This window comes from Leuresthes tenuis, unplaced genomic scaffold (assembly GCF_036924035.1).
Source record: "Leuresthes tenuis unplaced genomic scaffold, fLeuTen1.0.hap1 SCAF_24, whole genome shotgun sequence".
NCBI lineage: Eukaryota > Metazoa > Chordata > Actinopteri > Atheriniformes > Atherinopsidae > Leuresthes > Leuresthes tenuis.
The window spans coordinates 6,452,715-6,474,005 of record NW_027325378.1 but is presented as its reverse complement, the minus strand read 5'-3'; the positions used below and the strand labels follow the sequence as shown (position 1 = coordinate 6,474,005).

Here is a 21,291-nt window from a genome sequence, read left to right as displayed (position 1 = left end):
CTCTACACTTACACTACATTAGTTTGCTGAATGCTGTAATATCTGGTGAAGTTAGATTTGTGTCTTTCATTTAATCACGCTCACACTCAAGCATTTCCATTTCCATTATCACCCAAACAGAATTTACTCAACTTGTTTTTAGCCTCACACTTAGGTAAAGGTTGTTATCTTTGTTGCCTGGGAATGTGTAGGAGTCAGCTGTGCTGAAAAGCTTTCAAACTTTCTCGATATCTGAGCTTTTACCACTTTGGAGCTCCACTCTTCGCATGAACAGAAAAGGTATTTATGTGTTATCTCATCTATGGTATACACATTTAGCACGATCCAATCCTTTTCATGTGTGTCTAATCAGGCATGTATGAGAGAGGATTGAGACACTAATCTCTCATGTCCTAATTTTTTAATTCCATTGTTGACGCCCGCTGAGACTGAAAAGCCTATTTAGTTTACAACAAGTTCTGTCCAGGCAACCAGGAGTTTACCAGTATCTAAATGACCATGTAAATGCCACCCCTCTGGTCAGTGTCTCTGTATCATAATAAGCTTCCACACATCCTGCTGTTTTATCTTTTCATCCAGATGATCTAGCTGTGAAGTAATGTGTCTGAAGAGTGATAAAACTGGAAACTTAAGGTTGATAAAGTTTTTTGGATTTAAACACTTACAGAAAGAACTGATTTAGTTTAAGGAGTCTTTTCACTGCTGGGTCGTTAAGGAAGACGAGTCAAATCTCCAAAAAGTAATTATTCTGTCCCTGCTACAGCAGGAGTTTGAAAAACTGCCATCTTAATACTATTCCTGCCACCTATTTGTTTTCTTAATGGTAGCATTATTTAATGGTTGGTTGCACTTTCTTTTTAAATAATAGTTATGCTGCAAATGTGCAAATCTAAGTATACAACAGGAAAATCAAGCAGCTCTCCAGCCCATTATCTCTCCTTACTCCTCCACGTTGCACTCTATCGGCTTCTTTGACTTTTCTGCATTAGATGCAGCTTTCTCACTGGTGATTCACTATTCATTAGTGTCAGGTGAGATCGTTTGGTAAGCTGATGAACTTCAAAGAGTCTGGATTTCAGTCTCTTGAGAACACCGATTAACTCAGAGTCAATATGTCCTCCCACTCTTTTCTACAGGGACCTATGTGACGCAAGTAACAGCCACAGATGCAGATGACCCTACCTATGGAAACAGTGCTAGAGTAGTGTACAGCATCCTCCACGGCCAACCTTACTTCTCTGTTGACCCCAAAACAGGTAAATGGTTCATCTGTCTTTCTGATGTGCATTTGAGTGTCAAAATTAAGAGATTTAACTAGTTACAGGAAAAGTAAATGATCCGAAAATCTTAGATGGTTTTGCTTAGAATAAGTGAATCATAACTGTGTTATGTGTTTCTGGCCACATTAACACTGTTATATTTCAGTGAGATTAGCTAATGTTGTACCTGATAATCAGGTCTGCGCATTTTGCAAGACTGCCCTTTCACTCATGTAGCACACGACACACAACTGTGTTCTCTCAAATGGGGAATGATTAAATCAGAACTTGGTGACTGTGAAAAGAGAGTGAACTTAGCTTGAAAATTTGAGCAAACTTTACTTGCAGGTCGCTTGTCCTCCCTTTCTGCTGCACTTCAGCACTACTACCATAGTCCAGAGTATACCCTGGACAGGTCGCCAGTTCATTACAGGAGCAACACAACAAACAAACAAGCGTGCACCCTTACACCCACGGGCAATTTAGAATCACCAGTTTACCTAACATGCATGTTCAGGCTGATGTGAGGAAGCTTGAGTACTCAGAGAAAACCCACACATGCTCTTGGAAAAACATGCAAACTCCACTCAGAAAGGCCCCAGCTGAGATTCGAGGCCTGACCTTCAGCTCCATGCATGTCTGGTGCCAGTCATGTAGTAGAAATATTATGATCGCATACAATCACTCACATAGGACAGGCTGTGCAATGGAGAACTGGTCGAGTCAAGGCACCAAGATTTCACTGATTTGTATATTTCCTTTCTCACAGAATTCTTCTTTTACCTAACAAACTGTAAGCTTTAGGGCTGTAAGGAGAAAACAACTTTGGTGATCTTACTGTCCATTGATCTGTAAGCACGAAACCACAATGTGGACCAGTCCAAGTAAATGTATCAAGACTAAACTCGGCCTCAGATGTGATCCCTGAGGCACATAACAATTCAGGTTGCATGTTCTACTGTAAAAGTGTGAATTATTCTTTTGGCAGGTTTGAAATAACGTGTCAGTTTTATCTAGAAGTGCTAATACTAAATATTCAGCATAATAATCAAGGATTGTAAGCTATTTTCAAACATTCATAATGTCTGTCCTAGAGAAAGCTCAGTTAGGAAAACAAACCAAAATAAATATATAATTTCCCTCTTGTACAGTTGTTCTAAGTGTATTGATTGTGTGCTTGGTAGAATTGCAGAATATTATATTTTACAGTGGATCCAAAACATATTAACACATAAACTTAGTAAATTTGATGTATGGATGCATAATAGCCAGTGCTGTATAGCTGGTGACTTAAAGTCACATCCCCAAAAGACAAATCAAACAATAACATTTGACACTATAACATTGACAGTGTTGATTGTTTCCACCTCATTTATTCCTGTGCTGTGCTGGGTTTAGAAGGTGACTGCTCTAAATCAGAAATAACTTCATACCGGCAGTGTTTGCTGGTACAGTGTTGCCGCTGGCTTACTATCTAGGACATTTCAAAGCATATGAAAATAGGCTCATACATATCACACAGCCAGATAGGGTGGAATCTGTTGCTGATCGTGCTGTTCATCCCAGACCTTTGCAGAGCACCTCCTGCGACTGTATTTCAGACTGATGCTGGAAAAAAAAAAAAAAAAAACAATCTTACTGTTAAAGCAAATGTTTGCCCTGCTGGGCTTTCTGTTATCTCCCCCAAAAAATGGGGGAACAAACACCGGAAGGTAAAAGGTGAACAAGGAGAGGGGCGACAACAGAAGCATGCACAAATGTGGTGTACATGTCACAGTGAGACAGTCCTCTCTGAGAAACATTTAAAACATAATCAGGGTCTGATTTCAGTTTTACACAGCGGTTTATGGGACATCCTTGCTATATTAGATGTAACAATACAAGGGGAAAGTGTTGAACAACCTATGCTGGATGCTTCTTTTTTTGCCTGCCAACCTCCCACTGACCTAGCTATTAATCTGCAGTACAAACGCTCTCTGATCTCAGGGTCTCTGATCCTCAAGTGAATCATTATATGGCTTCACCAGTGCTCCCTATTGAATGTCAAGTGCTTCCAGTTGGTGAGATGACCTCTATTTCAGCTTTGGTCTGAGGCAGTTCTGCAGCTTCATACAGTACTGGGGAGTGAACTACTTAGATGGAAATGTATTGTGCATTTTTAAGTGAACTGTGCACTTGGCATCAAATGTGTTTCTAAGAATCTCATGTTTACTCTCCCATTTCCCTTTGTCTTTTTATCTAATTATCTCTTGTCTTCATCTACCTCCTCTTCTTCTTCCTCCATTTCTCTCCTCTATGTTATCTATATCTCTCATCAATCTTGCTGCACACTAGGGGTTATAAAGACAGCTTTGCCCAATATGGACAGAGAGGTGAAGGAACAGTACCAGGTATTAATCCAGGCCAAGGACATGGGGGGCCAGTTGGGAGGACTGGCTGGGACGACCATTGTCAACATTACCCTCAGCGATGTCAACGATAATCCACCCAGGTTCTCTAAAAGTAAGCAAGCATGATTGTAATGACTAACAACACAAACTAACTTTTTATAGAAAAATAAAGATGCAGCTTCATCCATACATTTTTATTCCCTGCTCTTCCCTGCTATTGCCATGGACACTGTTCAGTTAAAACAAGACTGGGGTATTAATCATATCTACTCTTTGTAATTGCTTTTCATTATTTGTCATTATGAGCTTTCGTGAGCAATGGTCTGTTTATTTAGTGTGATTGCATCTACAGCTACAACTCCTGGCAAATAAACAAGAGTTGATGTTATTTTGCTCATGGGCACCCTTCTATATTTAGATCAGATTTGAGTGTGTTGGTGCAGCATCAGGGATTCAGTGTATTTAAACTCACTATTTTGTTCAGCATTTCACATAAGCGGCTGAGCCAGATTAATTCGATTGTACCGTTTACCAGGTCATGTAAGAAGCCAAAAAACACATAATGCTGAAAAATCATTGATCTGTGAAAGCTCTTTTACATATTCCAAGCATGCATACTAAACTGTGTTCCAGTCCAAGACACCAAGCGTATGACAGGAAAGCAAAAATACTCCTCTGTACTGATTCTGCGTCTGTGTGTACTTTGAGGTGACACCGAATGGTCTCCTCTGAATGTAAATACAGGCGGTCAGATGGTCGAGCTCCTCTGGCAGAGAGGAAAAGATGATATTTCCATAATGCTGTCATAGCACAGAGGCTTGGGCTTGGGCCAAGCCCTCTCCTATCCTCTAGTTGTCTTCCTCTCCTTTCCTTCCACTGATGGCTTTCAGCTTTGAAAAATGCATGTTGGTCATATTTGGACAAATTCCCTGAAGAAATGCTGCTTGCTCTTTTGCTGTATGATTCCTGTCTTCTCCAAACTGATCATTTGATGGAAAGCTTTCATTTGTCATTAATACTAGCGTATAGTAGCTGGGAAGCTTCTTAACCCACAACACTACCATATAATAACCACTATTTGTTAGCCTCTAATAAACTTGCAGCTTTTTCAGTTTTGGGGTAAAAAAAACAACATTTAATTTATTATATCAATTTAAATCAATTTCACAACATTCAGTTGCATTTTCCATGTGTCCTGCTCTCATCATTCACTAAGTTTAAGTTTAAGATCATTTTGATAAATAAGGGACAAAGAACTCAACGTTTAAAGATAAAATCCTGTTTTCTTGAAGTGCTCTTGATTATTTTGTTAAGAAATTTGCTCAAATAAATTTAGATATGTGCAAGGATGAAAACAGGTTGCTTAGTGTTCAGATGCTTAAAAGCTATAATTAAATCACTCATGAAATTCCACATATTTTCTCTACTTTTTAAGTTATAGTGAAAAGTCCCAAACAGCCCTTTGCCTTTTAGTAAAAATTACAAAATGTTTTTTGTGGATGATGTGGCCCTGTTGGCTTAATGGGCAGAGACCCCCAACAAGTCATGGGGTGGTTTGCAGCAGGATTAAGCACCCAGGAGGAGAATTAACACCTCCAGGTCTGACGCCACAGTCATTTTCAAAAAGGGGGGTTTGCCCAATCACAGTTAGGATTTAGTCACTGTCTCAAGTGCAGGGCTTTTATTACCTCAGGATGATCGGATTCACCCATGGGATTTCACTCATTCACTCGTAATACTCTAAAACAGTAGCCCTTTGGCTAAAACTTGTGTAAAACAGGTGTCATGTTGATTTCTTGAACCAACAAGATTGTGAGGTTAAAATCAGAGGTAAATTTAAAATTTTGACACTATCCGGAGGACAGTGAAGTATTCACACCTTCATAATGTCATCTAGTGAACACGCCAGATCTGTAATGCAACCGTGAAGTTGTCATTTCTCAGGCTCAAGCAGAAACTAATCTTTAAACTAATCTCAGAGAGTGAAGTGAGGCATAGAAAAGATTAATTTCCTTCCATTCCAGGTGTAAGTGATAATCAGTCAGTCTGCTGTTTGCTTGTTTGCTGATTTCTTCTCAAATCCTCAGCCAAGTATTCTGCTGCTGATACTGGGGTGTCAGAGCCTCTGGATTTGTGTGTCTGTTGGTCTTACAGGTTAAGACAGCCAATTACAAAGTGCTGAGCAGTATTGATGTCCAAACACTTCAACATTGAATACTATCATGCATATAGCTACAGGCCTGACATCAGACAGAGGGAATATCAACCTCTTTGCCTATGCGTGACATGCTTTGGTGGATGAGTCGATACATAAAGGGCAGCAGATATGAGAAGCTCAGTGTTCCCATTTGATGTCAAGAGATGATAACAGATGAGCCTGACTCTACTCTCATGTTCTTTGACAGGTTTTTTTCACCTGAGAGTTCCTGAATCCTCTGCAGTGGGGTCTGCTGTTGGCAGAATCAAAGCCCATGACTTGGACATTGGGCGAAACGCTGAAGTAGAGTACACCATTGTGCCTGGTGACGGAGGTGCCATGTTTGATATCACCACTAATGAACACAATCAGGAGGGGATCATCATTCTAAAAAGGGTATGTAGTCTCAAAAAGAAAGACAAACTAATATCAGGATGAACAGTCATGGGAAAGGACTTTACTTGAAGTTCCAAAATGTAACATGTAGGCTATTCTGTTGGCAGCGATGCAATATAATAATCAGAACTAAGTTTTAGTTAGTATAGAACTGCATTGAAATAAGTCTCAATGTATTTTCATGAATGCAGAATGAGCAATTTATATCCACAGATGCCTTAACTCAATGTTGCCCCTTTAAGTTATTAAGAGAGCTTAGATGGGCCAAACTAAACACTGTCTCCAGAGCGGGCTGGTTGGGGTATTTGGTTGGTTGAAATTTGAACAAGGAAATGCTATCACATCCTGCACACTGGAATTTTTTTGTGTTTTGAATACTTTTGGTAAGTTGTGGCACAGAGACATCACTCCAATTCTAAAGTGCTGCTGTTGGTTCAACACTGCATTTGAACTCCAGTATTTCTTTGATGTTCTAGAGGCTGTCTAAATCCTGTCCAAAACTTTATGCTTCAACACATCAACAAAGAGGAGAAGATACCATATGAAGCTTGAGCTTGCTCGGCTCACGCGACTTTAAAAATAGAAAAGTTATCACGCCTGACAGATAATGGGAGAGGTGGGATGTGACAACAGATTTCATACATCTCACAAATACGCGTGCATATAAACACACAATAATCCTCAACCCCTCATGGGGAGGAGGAGGGATTTCGTGAGGGGGTTGGGTGTTAAACTTGCCCAACACCATAACGTCTTTCCAGTCTTCCATTTGGTTAGTTGCTTCTACACCTTTAGTCTTCCAGCTGCCACTGTTTCGGCTGTGATCAACTTTTTTAAGCACTTCTTGTTACCTATTTTTTTACACCTACATGTGCTTGCTTCTGAAACAGAAACGACATCTCAAGCTGAAACAATGAGTGGGCTTACTTTTAAATATGAATGTTCAAATACGACATAATGACAATTCTTTTTTGTGCGGGAAGAACCTAAAGGAGCAATGCAGAATGTACAGTCGCTAAAGTGGTGGCACGATGCAAAACACAGCAGTTTCACAGAAATAGCTTCAAATTGAAATTATTTTACTTTACATGAAACTGTCACTCATGCAAAAAAAATACTACATTTTTAAGGCTTTAAAAACACTACATTGCCTACATTTTCTTTTACAAATTGGGACATTGAAGTTGTCACAAAGATGATATTACTATTAGAAATCACTTATGTGGAGAAAGGAAAGTATGGATTGTAAAGATGTAACAGTCCTTTATACTATGGACCATCATGCAAGAGAACCAAGTTATAGTCCCATTAAACCCACTGTTGTCAAACAACTTTGCTGTCAGTCGTGGTTGGTTCGGGTTATGCCCTCTGATTGAAATCAGGAGGGCAACATAACAGCCACATGTGAACATCCCTGTTTCTAGTGATGCAAACAGAAGAAATATATGAGTGTAAGTGTTCTTTGACAAAACTAAACCTGCCCCTATTTCAGGCAGTGTCTACAAATGCTTCAGCAAAGATGACATTTACAGACAAAACACATTGAAAGGTTGTACCAACATGTAGTGCTGCTTAAATAACCTACAGCTTATCAAACGTAAACAGCATAGCTACAACCGATTCATACTGAATACACATTGATCCAACAACATTAAGAACTGCCTTCAGTACGTACAGCCTCTCAAAGGTGAGCGGGCAGTCACAAACAGGTATATACTCCAGGAAACGAGAAGAGTAGAGATAAGCTGCTCATACCAATATAAATACATAGATAAATACATAAAGAAAACACTTTGTTCAATCCAATGATTGGCTGGGCTAACCTGAGGGTGGTGGTGCCAGGAAAATGGAGCTAATCCTCGATGGACAACAGCACAATTAGCTCTGCATTCTCAAAAGGCATAAAAAATAGTCAGCCCTTATGGGGAGGAGCACGCCATGGGTGCTCTTTTGAAAAACTTCTATGTGTTGGACATGTGGGAAAGTGAACCTGTACACAAGTTGTTGTGAGACTAGGTTGTCTTGTACAGTGCTCCAGCAGGAAGTTAGGCAGATGCTATGGCAGTTCCCTTTCACTTAAATTTGGTCCTTGCAGGATGGTAGGCTATGACATAAAACACAACTAAGAGCATTGACATAACTCTCTCTGAGTGTCATATAAAACATTCACTTAGTATCGGCTCATTTACTATCCTACATGCTCCTATGATTTAATAAATCCACTGCATGGTGATCCACAACTAGAGGCCTGTATAAAAGTACTGTATTTGATACCAACTACTTTTACCATATAAAGCATTTGTCAGGCCATAATATCACTTAACAAGTGGCGAGTGGCACAAAAACGCTTGTGATAGTAGAGAAATTTATTACTCTAAGGATAAACCCTTTGAGATCTATCACCTCATTTTTAAGAGGTACTCACAACTGCCAGAGGTGAAAAAAAAGGACATTTCAGCCTCAGACTAAAATTAGAGGGAGAGAAATAGTGGACCAGCCAGTGCAATGAGTACTAATCTACTTAAAAGCTGTGCTATAATAAGACTTTATAGGCAATTCATATTACTTTTGCCTATATATTAAAAAGAAAAATTCTGCTTCAAAATTCAGCTTGTTCATCTTAGGAACACCGTGATCACATGGCTCCGGGACCTGGGGAGGGAATTAACTTAGGATAGATATTTAATTGAATTAAATTTCATATATGCCTCGGTATAGTTCTCCAAACAATTCCATTAATAAGCAACACAACAGTGAGTAATAGAGCAAGAACTCTGTTGCTTCTCTGCAAATCCAGTCAGTGAATTCCTCCATCTACCTTAATGTCAGTTTTCATAATGTGGTCATGTTCTTTCGGTTCATAAAAATCTCTCATTTAAAAGTAGGTCCTCATCTGTGTACAACCCCCCCTCCCCATGTTGTGACCCTCTCCTTAGGGTATGCATAATAAAGACTTGGAGATCCATCATGTCCAGACACACTAATAGAATTAATTTCCTTCCCTCCTACAGGCATGGCTGTACAGAGAAAGCATGACATTAGTTCTCTTTAGACACTAAAAGAATCCAGCTTGATGGCAGTGGGTGGGTAATGTGCATATATGAGTACTGCATGGGCAGAGAACAAAAGACACCCAGAATGGTCTCATTAAGGTTTCAGGGGCTAACTCTTAAGCATATACGCATAAAATGATGGCAAGCATCAACAAAAAGGTCATAATTGAATTATGGATAAATGAAATGACCATGATACTGATTTCTAATCAAAGTCAAGTATCAAAATCAAGAATTCTAGCCTTACTGGTGTTGATTCGATTGCCTTGCTAATTTGTCTGCTCTGCTATGGTATCACACAACGCAGGACAGGTTAACACAAACTGCAGTATTCAACAATTTACCTTTCATTTCCATTTCAGTGTCACCAGCACAGCTGGCAGATGTCAGGTTTGGCGTCTCTGAACGTGCCATGTAGCAGTTAAGAACCATGTAATATGTATGTGTTAAAGCAAGTGTTACCACCAAAAGGAACTGCATAGATGCACACGTATAAATTTTCCTACTCCGTCAAACACACAAGCAAACATGAACAAATGTAAGCTTTCAACCTGCTGTTTTGTTACTCATAGTCAGAGTTGCTCACACAAGCCCTTGTGCATTGATATCTCCCTACTCTATTCTGCATTTCTCTGTGGCAGGATGCAGCAGACCCCTTTGGTGAGTTTAAATGCCATTTGTTGTCAGTGGCTTTGAGATTCAAGAGAAAAAAGAACGGCAAAGGAATGCCACGTTTGCATAATGCAAAGGGCCCGAACAATCTCTGTGATATGGAAAAGAAGAAAAATGTAAATGTCAGAGTGAAGAATTTTTTTAGGAATGCTCCTTTGCATGGATGAGATGGTTCCCCTTCCTGCAATATATTCTTTTCTTATCTGCCCAAAATGCTGTTTGGACATCTGGTACATGTTGGCATCAGAAAGTTCCGTCATTAATTCTAAATCATATTGAAAATATACCATTTAGATATTTTATCAGAATATTTAGCAGCGTTAGCATCAACTCCTTGTGCTTTACCTCACCAACTGTTACATTTGGTAGAAGAGGACCCAAGTAAATCCTCAAACTTAAACCAAAAGTAAATTTTTTATACTTACTGGACATGAAGCAAGGCAAAGCAAAAAACTAAACACGACCCAAAATGGGAAAACATTGACATGTGTCAAGCAATGATCAAAAGAAACCTGGTAGTATATACAGTATACTGAGAGGGGTGGTGATTAACATGAAGCAAGTCGGAGGCAATTAGTAGCAGGACCCAGGGGAGAAACAAGTGGTAGCAATCAAAACAAAACTGAATGTACAAAGGAACCAGATCTTCAAAAATAAAGCAGGAAATAAAGCAAATACTAGCTAAATGTAAAACAGAAGCGTGACAAAAATTATACAGGTACAAGGAGAGTAAGAATAAACCCAGGTTTAACAGACTGCACATATCAGAAATCATAGACAAAATTACATTGGACATTGGACATTTTATTTGTTTAAACATTTTTGGTGCGCTCAGTTGTTTTATCACAATATGTTAGACACACAATACACAAGATGAAATTAAATTAGATTTTAATGTTGGATATTTGAACATAAAAAGAATCAGACTTTCTGTCTCATTTACCGTCAGACCTGAAACTTTTTTTTTTAATAATGCCAGCCTTCCTCTGCAGCAATGCAGCTTTTCATGCAAATTCCCGCCTGGAAGATCAAAAAAGCGGGTTTCTCATTAAATCCTTCCTTCCTTGCCAACAAAATACTTTAAAGGAGTTATGACAAATCTGTTTTTGTCTCTTGTTTCAATCAGGCATAAACCTTATATATTTCAACGGATTGCGGTAGTAATTCAAATAATTCAGAAATAAAAAAAAGTGCAGCCACCTCTGTCTTTTTTTGTGCCTTTCAGGGTATTTCTGATGTAAGTGTCTAAAATGTTCTTTGGGGGAATGCAAATTCACATTTGTTTTTCTGATACATCAGTCTTAGGTCTTCGTTAACGGGTACATTTTTAGTACATGCCCCAGCGCATGAGTACACAAAGGTACGTAATCCTTTGATCCACAAAAATATGCAGCTGAGTGAGTAATTGATTCCCTGCTTAGTGTATGAGCTTCCTCAGTGCCCTCTGAGCATGAACATGTGCAAATCTCACATGTACACTGAATGTGTGAGGTTCTTGTTGTGCTATAAATCATAGTATAGTGACCTTCTCATTGACAGTAATGAAACAACAGAAAGAGACAATGTGCAGTTCAAGACATCTACTCATTTACATCATATATACCTCAGATACATGGTGAGCAAGCAACTTTTCCCCTATCGTTTTACTTAATCTGTTTGATGCCTCTATAACGACAATGAGCCATTGTGGTAGTCTTTATTCTCTTCGATGACAGGCTGCAGCATAATGCCATTGTTGATCGGGGAGCTTTCTGATCCCATTTAATTGACTAAGCCCTCCCACAGAGTCATGCAGCAAACATGTGCTCCTCCCCATGTGGGACTGTGATATTAAAAGGACACGGACACAGTGAGAAACAATGAGCTGTTCTTTGGACAGGTGTGAGGAGTAGGTAGCTGAAGATGAAGCCTGTGAGTTGTTCACTGTGTTCTCAAAGTACTGACCCACCCACAGGCTTGTCTTATTCCAGAGTGGTGGAATATCCTCAGAGACAGGTGTGCAAATGTGTGCAGACAACTCCTTCTCCCTCTTTTTCTCTTTCTGTCACTTTCTTTCCCTTTTGACTTCCCTCCCTCGCACACAGAGGGGGAAAAAGAGAGAAAAGGCACAGCAGGACAGAGACGAAAGCCACATTGTACAGAGCAGAGTTTGGCAGACCCCAAATTAGAGACTCAGGAAGGTTGGTTACGATAAGAGGATCAGGCTGAGTAATGGGTTCAAAGGATGATCATCTGTTTTCCAGTCTGCCGATACAGGGGGAGAGGAAAAAGGGACACGGAGGCATTGAGGGGGTTTGAACATCCCATCTGCAAAACATAAGATTATGGGAGACAATAGGTAAATCCACCAGTGAATTCCTAGGGAAACGTGCAGACAAATGTGTTCATACAGAGCAACATGCTTAACATGAAAAAGTGTGTGCAAGGACACAGCTGCATTGAAGCACTACTACACAAATATCGAGAGTAGCACTCCCACACACTAAAATATTCAACGGGATAACCTTGGGTCGTGGTGGTAAAATAGTTTCAGTCAGATTAAACGTTTTGTCTATTTGCATGTTTACTTGCTTCCTCTAGGGAGAAGAGAAGATGGCAGATACGCGTAATTGAAATATGCTATTCTAAGTCCTAAAGGAACAGAATCGTTTAATGACAGTTTGTGTGGCATAATATTTGCTGGCTCATACTCAGGGAATCCATTTCAAATTTCTATATCCTCACTTTACAAACTGTGTGCACCCAGTGGCCAGAATGCACCAATTTAAGTATAGACCTCTGGCAATGCTTCACAACCAGTTGCATCAAAGTGTCTGAGAGGTCTAACAAAATGCAGAGAGTTGCATGTGTCTTGTAAATTGCAATACCTCTAAGTACCTATTCCTTGACTAAAAAATATGGCATTTACCTTATTTAGTAAACTTCAACTGACGATGAAGAATAATTCAGTATGTTAAGAAAAATGGTTCTCTTTGTGGCTGTTTAGCTAGTTATTTTGGAGTTGTTGTTTGGTGTTTTGTTGGCTGGTTGCCATGGTTTCCCATAATTGTTCTGGGCTATGACTCTGAAACAGGAGTCAGATTTATTAGTTGACACTGATATTCCTCTGTATCCTCTTGGTGTTGATGTAAATTATTGATATTCAAGCGCAATGCCATAACTGGCAATGCCGAAATGGCTACAAACACCAAGTGCAATCACGCACAACAAAAGAAAAGTGATTGTATTAACTGACAGGCTCAGATTGCCATTAAACGCATCTGACAACATTAGTGAAAGGGTGTCTACTATGGCACTTATTTCTTTATGTCTTACTTCCTCTTGTCTCAGTTCTATCATCCATTTTAGTGCCTGTGTTTTATCACACATGCTATGTGAAGCTTACAGAGAAAATGTAATGCTGATTCTGCTTGGCTGTTTTTAATTACTTTTTTAGCAATTATTCTCTCAGACATAGTGGCTAGCATTAATTTCTAGCATTAATTTCTTTTCTTAATGTGGGGGCTGAATATCTCAGAGATTTTAGACTATTTGGGTGACAACCATCCTCAATTATTTAAGGTGATACAGAAGGAGAGTTTCTTCTAGTTGAAAAGAAGATGAGGAAAGAGGAGCAACAGGCAGTAGGTGAAATAAAACTACCTGCAAAGGTGTCATCACTCTTGTACAGCTTTAATGTTGGACCTCTTCTTCCATTTAACTGACATTAGTCATCCCAGACAAAATAGTCACCATAAACAGCATTGTCTGCAAGGCACAATGTACAGACACAATTATTTTTTGTTCATATGCAGCACATTTAGACACAACTCTATCTCATCTCTAGTTCCCAAAGGTAATTTGTGAGATTTTTTCTGAAGTATGGCTAGACCTTTGTTGTCAAAGTTTAGAAAAAAGCACAGACTCAAACCCCTTTTGGGTTCTAGAAAGCTACAACTCTGTAACTTCATCTGCTCAGAAAATGCTTTTCAGTTACTTGATCTGCTCTCCCTCTACTCTCAGATATGCTTACAATTTACACTTCCTGCAACTACTGCACTACCCTTTATGAATGAAGAACACTAAATTTGTGACTGACAGAAAAAGATGTGGTGGTGTCTGAAAACACTGTTTAATACTATAATTATAATTTTTTTTTGCCTGTGTGATCTCATGATGATTTACTGTGTCACCTTTATAGATGCAAATATAGCAGTGCTATACATATCATATGCTTATAAAGAGTGAATCGGTGAACAAAAGACTAAATTCTGACATGAACTTAAACGTTTCAGCACCATGGACAGAGGGAAATAACAACCGGTGTGATGGTTTGAGAGCTACTGCGGCACACTAATTCCTCATAAGCTTTGCTTGAATTGATTAACCACCACAGAACGAGATTTCCTTCAAGGTATCATATCAATCAGATAAGACTAAAAAGGCCAATTGAGTCATCCAGCTTGCATAAGATTACATTTTTACTCCCAGAAAAACCCTTTATCTTCAGGTTATCAGTGGTACTATGCATATGTGACAAAACTGTCTGGATTCCTTCCCTTAATGAAAACCACATTTAAACTTTGCCTAAGTATTCTGACAGAACTGAGTCATGAGGAAATTTCCATCACCCCCTGCCTTCATTTATGGACTTAATTTTACAAAAGCCAACAACGGACTGCAGTCTTACATCTCTATCAGACAAAGTCATTACTGGGCTGTTCGAACAGTAAATCATTTCATAAATGCTGCTGAGATGCTACTTGGGAGTTAAAGAAAAGAGGGAAGAAAGAGGGATGAAAGAAAGAAAAGATGAAAGAAAGAAAGATCGAATGAACTTTGGACAACCAGACAAATGAACAAGATCTTAACTTGACTGAAGGCCTGATAGATAATGTTGGCTATGCTGGTTGAATAATAAAAAACACTGCAGAATTAAATCTTGTACGGAATATGGTAGAATCTGGCTCATTTGTTGGCAATCATTAATAAGTGTCCAAAAGAAGATTTTAATACCAATGAGATTCATTAATTGAGGAGCATCACCTGATATTTCAGGAACAAATGAACACTAGAATCACTCTTAAATGTATGATGATCTTTATGTGTGAGTGTGCTATGGATATTGAAGACACAAAGTAGAGAGTGCTGGTTTGAATCTGAGCTCTAACCTTCAAACCAGCTGTTAACCCAGTACACATACACAATGATAACAAAACACTTCTTATCAAAGTTTAGCAGCAGTGATGCACAATCAGATATGCTTAATTCATTATCAATTTAATTCAATCCAATTCAGTTTTAGTCATATAGTGCCAAATCTGTGTCATCTCAAGGCACTTTACAAAGATAAAGTCTTTGTAAACTTCCAGTTGAAGCCAATTAGAATCCAGTTCACTCTAATACAATCATAATCTAGTCAAATTAATTAATATCCAAATTGGTCCAATTCATACAGAGCCAATTAAAAAAATGCCTTGCTAAGGAAACCAACAGATTGCACCGAAACTTCTCTTCGAGCTAATCCTCCATCCTAAGCATGCACAAGGCAACTATGGAAAGAAACTAGCTAAAAGAAAGAACTGTGAGTGTGTGTAGTTTATACATGTACAACAGGATAAAAGATCATATGAGAAGCAGGAGCTTTAAATTCTCCTCGGTTAAGTACATCAGTACGTGTATGCCATGCATTTAAGTTACAACTCAATTCAATAGACAATAATATGATAGTATAAAAACATCACACAACAAACTTTAAACAATCAAATCAAATGCATGTACAGTTTCAGCTTAGCTGCTAATGCTAATGTCCAGCATCTGTTTTTTTTTTTTTTTTTACCACAATCCCAAAGATATGCAACTGATTTGCTGTCACTCATGAGCAAGAAACGCTCTGGTGTTGGTTAGTGTTCAGTACTTCCTGTCAGTTCTTTGGTAATCTTTGGAGGAAGAAAACCACTCACTTCTTCATTATTGGTCCCGTGGGATTTCAGATGATAATCAGCTGGTGTGGGTATGTCAGGCTCACAGGGGAAACTCATGCAATCTTTGTATGGTGCTGCATGAAAATGATTGTATACATGCTGTGCCACTATCAGAGCTTAGGAAAGAGAATTTAGTGGAGTGGACCTGGTCCCCTCTCCAAAGAAATAATTGGTATGGTAGAGAAGCAGGGGTCTCTTTACTTCAAATGCTAGGTCAGAAATAACAGCAATAAATTAAGTTATAGTGATCTCTTTGTGAAGATATCATTATTTGAAAAGGAAGCTACTGTCTGTATGTATTTATCTTGCTCGTGTTATTTCTAAGGTTGTTGGAGGAATGTTCAACCAGGAATTGAAACACTGTTCCAAGGGCAGTGAGCAGCTAGTGAGTGTTAAAGCTGCTATCCAGATTGAAACAGCAAATGCATGGGGAAGATGGCCCGTAGTGATGCACTGCCACATGAGTGCCTCAGGGAGTTGAAAGCTAGAGAAAGAGAGGAAGAAGATAATGAACCATGATGGAAGGACAAACCCCTGCACTACATATACCACTGAAAGACTGAAGAAGTGGCTGATCTTAAGAGGTTTTATCAATGGCTAGAATAAGCTAGTCTGAAAGCACAGCACAGGAGCACAGAGTCACAGGAGCAAAAGAGGCTGGGATCTCTCTGTACAGGAACATTTGGGCTGAGTATGGGTTGGAGGTCCAAAAGTCAAAGTGGGATAGCTCCAAAGGTGATGGAGAATCACAGAGCTAAGATCCTGTGAGACTTCTAGGTCCAGACTTATAGAATAGTAATGGCTAATCAAACTACATAAGGGGGCAGAAGTGATAGATGTAGTCATCCAAAGTTACAGCAGTATCAAGAAGAAGGAACACAAGAAGCTTGAAATATAACAAGGGCTAAAGGGGGAAGTTGAACAGATGTGGGAAGTGAAGGCAACATTTGGGGTGAGAGCTGAATGGAGAGCTCAGGCCTGTGACCCCAAAACTAGGAGAGTGGCTGCAATAGACCTTGTGAGCAACATCTGACATCTCTGTCCAGAATAGTGCAGTCCTAGGAACGATTAAGATACTGTGTAAAATCCTCCAGCTCTAAGGCCTCTGGTAGAGGATTAAAGCTTGGAAGGGTGACCCACATGGGGCTGAGTGTGTATGCACATATTGCTGCAGGGTAATCACAGTGTCATAAAGCTGAAGACTAGGAGGCATTTGTCTCTAAGAATCCTTCCAATGGCATGATACCAACTGTGCCCTGCTCAAAGACAAAAGTTCAAACTAATCTATTGATTATAGTGCTGAATGTTCCAGTGGGAGGCAACGTGAGTTATTTTAGGACCTGTGTGGCAGGGGTTGAAAAGAAGTAGGGAGAAGGAAACAATACCTCAGAACAACAGGAGATTCAGGTGCCAAACACAGATGAATAACACCTCACCAAGTAACCAAGCAGGAAGCAGTGTGTGTGTGTGTGTGTGTCCATGTCTCTGCGTATGCATGCACTCTGCGTGAGTGAGTGAATGCGTACAAAGAAATGAAAAGAGGGGGATAGTGACAAAGAGGCGTCTGAGGTGGTGCTAGGAGTCGATGAAGTGCCCTCTCTCTGGTGGTTTGGAGAGGCGTGGGTGTAATAGATTAAACTGGTGTCTCGGGGCTCATCCCATGGCTAACCCTGTCCTATTAAGAGTGGCAGTGCGAGTCTTTTACAGTCACTCCACTCAACTGCAGTGTGGACAGGGCTGCTGGCAAGGCACTCAAATGGCACTCCACTGTTGTGAGCACTGAGGGGATGGAGATGCTTGGAGGCAGCCGAGGACACAAACTGATGTGACTGATGGCAACACAATAAAGTGAGCATCTCTTCTCCACAGTGTTAAGACCCCCTGGTGTTCAGAGGGACATGAAATGGCTCTCTGGGGCATGTAAGCTTTTCTCTACTGATGATAAGCTTTTTTTTTGCTCAGTGGTCAGTTGCCTGCTGATGGCACAATAATGGTTATGGGTCTTTAGTATTCTTCTGCATGACAAGACTCAGCTGAAACTGTCAGCCAGTGACTGCAGTGACCTTATGAGGAATAAAAAAATGTGGTCCATTCTGAATCCACTGAAACATAGTTGTGTATATCACAATCTCAGTGGAACTGTGTGCCATCAAAATAAAGTGCTTGTTAAGCATTATTAGTGTACTGCAACCCAATAAAAAAAAATCTATATTTTTCCAGTGATGGGTGCTGTTATGTGGGATCAAAGGGTTTTAGTCTCACAAGAATTAAGCATCCAGACGTTGCTTAATGTTGCTTTTTGGAGAACTATGTTGGCTCACGCAGCTGCAATTAGAAGTGTGTGATATTCCAGGCATGTTTGATTCCGCTTTGATTTGTTCTCAGCGGATAAATCACGGGAGGGGGCGTTAATGATTCATAAGTGGTAATGTAAATATATAATACTGCGGTTAAATAGATTTAAGGTCGCTCTGCATATCACAGATTAAACAATACTGAAGCCTTTTCCCAGCTATTTAATCTTCAGTCTCTTTAGGTAATATGTGTGCTCAGCACAAACACATGAAATCAGCCTGTTAATGACTTGCCTTACAAAGGAAACAGATCATCAATGTTAAAAGATTCACCTATGGCTAGTAGCAGTACGATATCCCCACATTAGTGGGTGAGGATAGCTGAGGTTTGGGAAGATTATTGAACTCTGCCATTGCAATACTGTACCAAACACAGAAACAGACCATTAACTATATCATTCTGCTTCTCCAGTCCCCAAAAATAACCACCAAACTGAAAAGGGAAGAAAAAAGCTGTGAAGGAGGGACTGTAAATAGACATAAGAGTCAATTGAGAACAAAAGTTGAGTTTTTGGTCATGCCCTTAGAATAAATCATTATTTAACATCAAAACAATCTTTTCCATTGTTCTGTGAGTTTGACGATGTGAAGACCTTTTAATGTGGTTTGATGTATAACACTGTACCTGTGAGACTGCGATGCCTTGATTAGTCCCTTGTTCTGAATTAACCAATTCCCTTGGAACATAACAGGTTCAATTGGCAGTACAAAAAAAGTTCCTTCATTCAGTACCAATGCTAGTGCAATGAAGGTGCACATTTACATATCAAAGGGTGCAGCACCATGTGTAGAATTTCAAGTGTGTTCTGTTGTGATGTTGAAGAGCAGCAGCACTGACATGAGAGGAACTTGGTCTATCCTCCTTACAAATTCTGCTGTTGATATACTTCCTTGTTGTCCACAGTAACCTGTAAAAGGTGCATAACAACTGAAGCTGTAATGATACACTTCAAACGCACAACTGAACATGCAAAGTTGTATGTGACGTGTTTAAGGATAATGTATGTGTGGATATGGGTAACACTTAGTCACACAGCCCTGGTTGTGGGTGCGTAAGTAGGTCATATGCGAGGAAGGCTGAAAGCACGTTAAATGATTCCTGCAGTCTTTTCTTTCATTCTTGGAAAATTTCCCCTATGGCCTACAGATCTGATTTGATTCTCTCTAAGTCAAGCGTTGACACATTAGCACGTCTTCTCATTAACTTAGAGTTTCTCATTACCCCTTCTTGGTCCCATTTTATTCCAATTTAACAACAGATATCCGAGACATACTTGAACCATCTTGTCTCAGACACATTTAAAAGGCAGTGAAGCTCTTAAAATGACTGTTTTGCACCCAAAGTGGAGTATGTATATTAATCTGTGGAATCTGCTTGACAGTTAGTCATATGGCAGTCCATGAATTGTACCATTTCCCTCCTTCTTCTGTCAAGGAAATGAGCTGCACTGTTTTTGTGACATCACCTCAGCTCCAATTTAACGAAAGCCTTATTATGAAAAATCCTTTAAAATCCCTTAAAATTGTGATTAAATATTAAAGCAGTGTACATTACAAAGGATGAATATATTGCATATCAATTAATCTATATGTAAAGTAACATGTCAAATGAACCAATGTTCACAAAGGGTGTAAGGTTATGATCAAATACAACACAAAATCAGTCAAAGACAAATTCAGTCCATACACCTCTGATTACCACATTGGCCATAAGAATTCAACTGTATCTGCAAATCTCAAAATGAGGTTCACTAAAATAAAATCTGTCATAAAAATCTGTTTTTCAAGTCTGAGTTAAAGTGTTAAATATATTAAAGGTATTAATGTCAGTATTACTTTTATCTTCAAAGGCAGGAAAGAGTAACTCTACCAATCTAGATGCTTAATTGAAAGGCAAAAATATATAACAAAAGAATATTAGGCCTTTTTTTTCTTTTTAGGTTGTACTTGCAAAAGCCACTGAAACATCTAACTGTAATATATTTGCAAAGACAATAACAGGCCCACCATTCCACTACAAAACATTGTGTCAGTGTTAGTGTTACATTGCCTTTGAGTGAATTGTACGTACTTACACGCAAAGTGGCACATAAAAGTTTATTTGCAATAGCAACTAAGTAACTAAGATGAAGGAAGCATGGTGTTTTACTTTCACATTTCTTAATTTTATGAAATTAAAGCTGTCGTCCTCCCAAAAATGACCCCATGAGCTGTTTGTTCATGCAGGCAAAAACAACCTATATTATGTTCAAATAATATGCACCCCCTAGTGTTTGGAGGAGAAAATGTATGTGATAAATGGTGTAAATAATGTTTTAGGCTAAAATAAGCTGAGCATAATCACATCATCCCCATCCTCCTGGAAGAAAACACTTGAAAATGATGTCTACACAGATGTGGAAATGGTTATATGATGCATAGTTCCCTCCTGGGACCTGTAGGACCAATCAGTTAGGGTGCCTGTAGTGGGATGTATTTAAGGGTATAGAAAATGCAGATGCAGCTTAAGTTTTCATTGTTTAGCACATCAACATTGTACATCTTCATACGCATTCTTACATCATGACATAAACTTTCCACATCTCGCTAGTGTTCATTTAATCACAAAAACTAAACGGGGGAAAGAGGCTATCTTGGAAGATGTTAATCCAACCATCCTTGAGAATACAAATGATGTTAGTACCTGTTATTGCTAGTTTGAGAATCATCCTTTCTACTCATGATTCCTGACTCGTTCTCAGGTTTTGGTCGGGTTAGAAGTTATTTGTTCAGGGTAAGAATTCTTCTGCATATTTTGGTCTACATGTTGGACACAACATATTTAGACCATTGGAAAAATCTGGATGCTTCTGGTTTAAACATTATTCCATTGATTTCACTAAACTGTTCATCTTAACCTTTACATCTTAAAATTAACAGCCATGGATTCTGATACTAATACGTTTTGGGGAAGTGGACAAACGTGTGTATTCATTTTTTTCTAGTGAAACTGGGCTTGTCCTTTTAC

At 39.2% G+C, this 21,291-nt stretch overlaps 1 protein-coding gene across 1 annotated transcript in view; it reads left to right on the top strand.

Moving 5' to 3' along the window:
• The window catches only part of LOC140284824 (cadherin-12-like), a 97,780-nt gene that overhangs the window by 49,005 nt on the left and 27,484 nt on the right, over positions 1-21,291 (top strand). Inside the window, exons 4-6 of the mRNA XM_072378824.1 lie at positions 1,137-1,256; positions 3,594-3,761; positions 6,055-6,242. Coding sequence (XP_072234925.1) covers positions 1,137-1,256; positions 3,594-3,761; positions 6,055-6,242 — 476 coding nt within the window. The remainder of the gene's footprint in view (positions 1-1,136; positions 1,257-3,593; positions 3,762-6,054; positions 6,243-21,291) is intronic.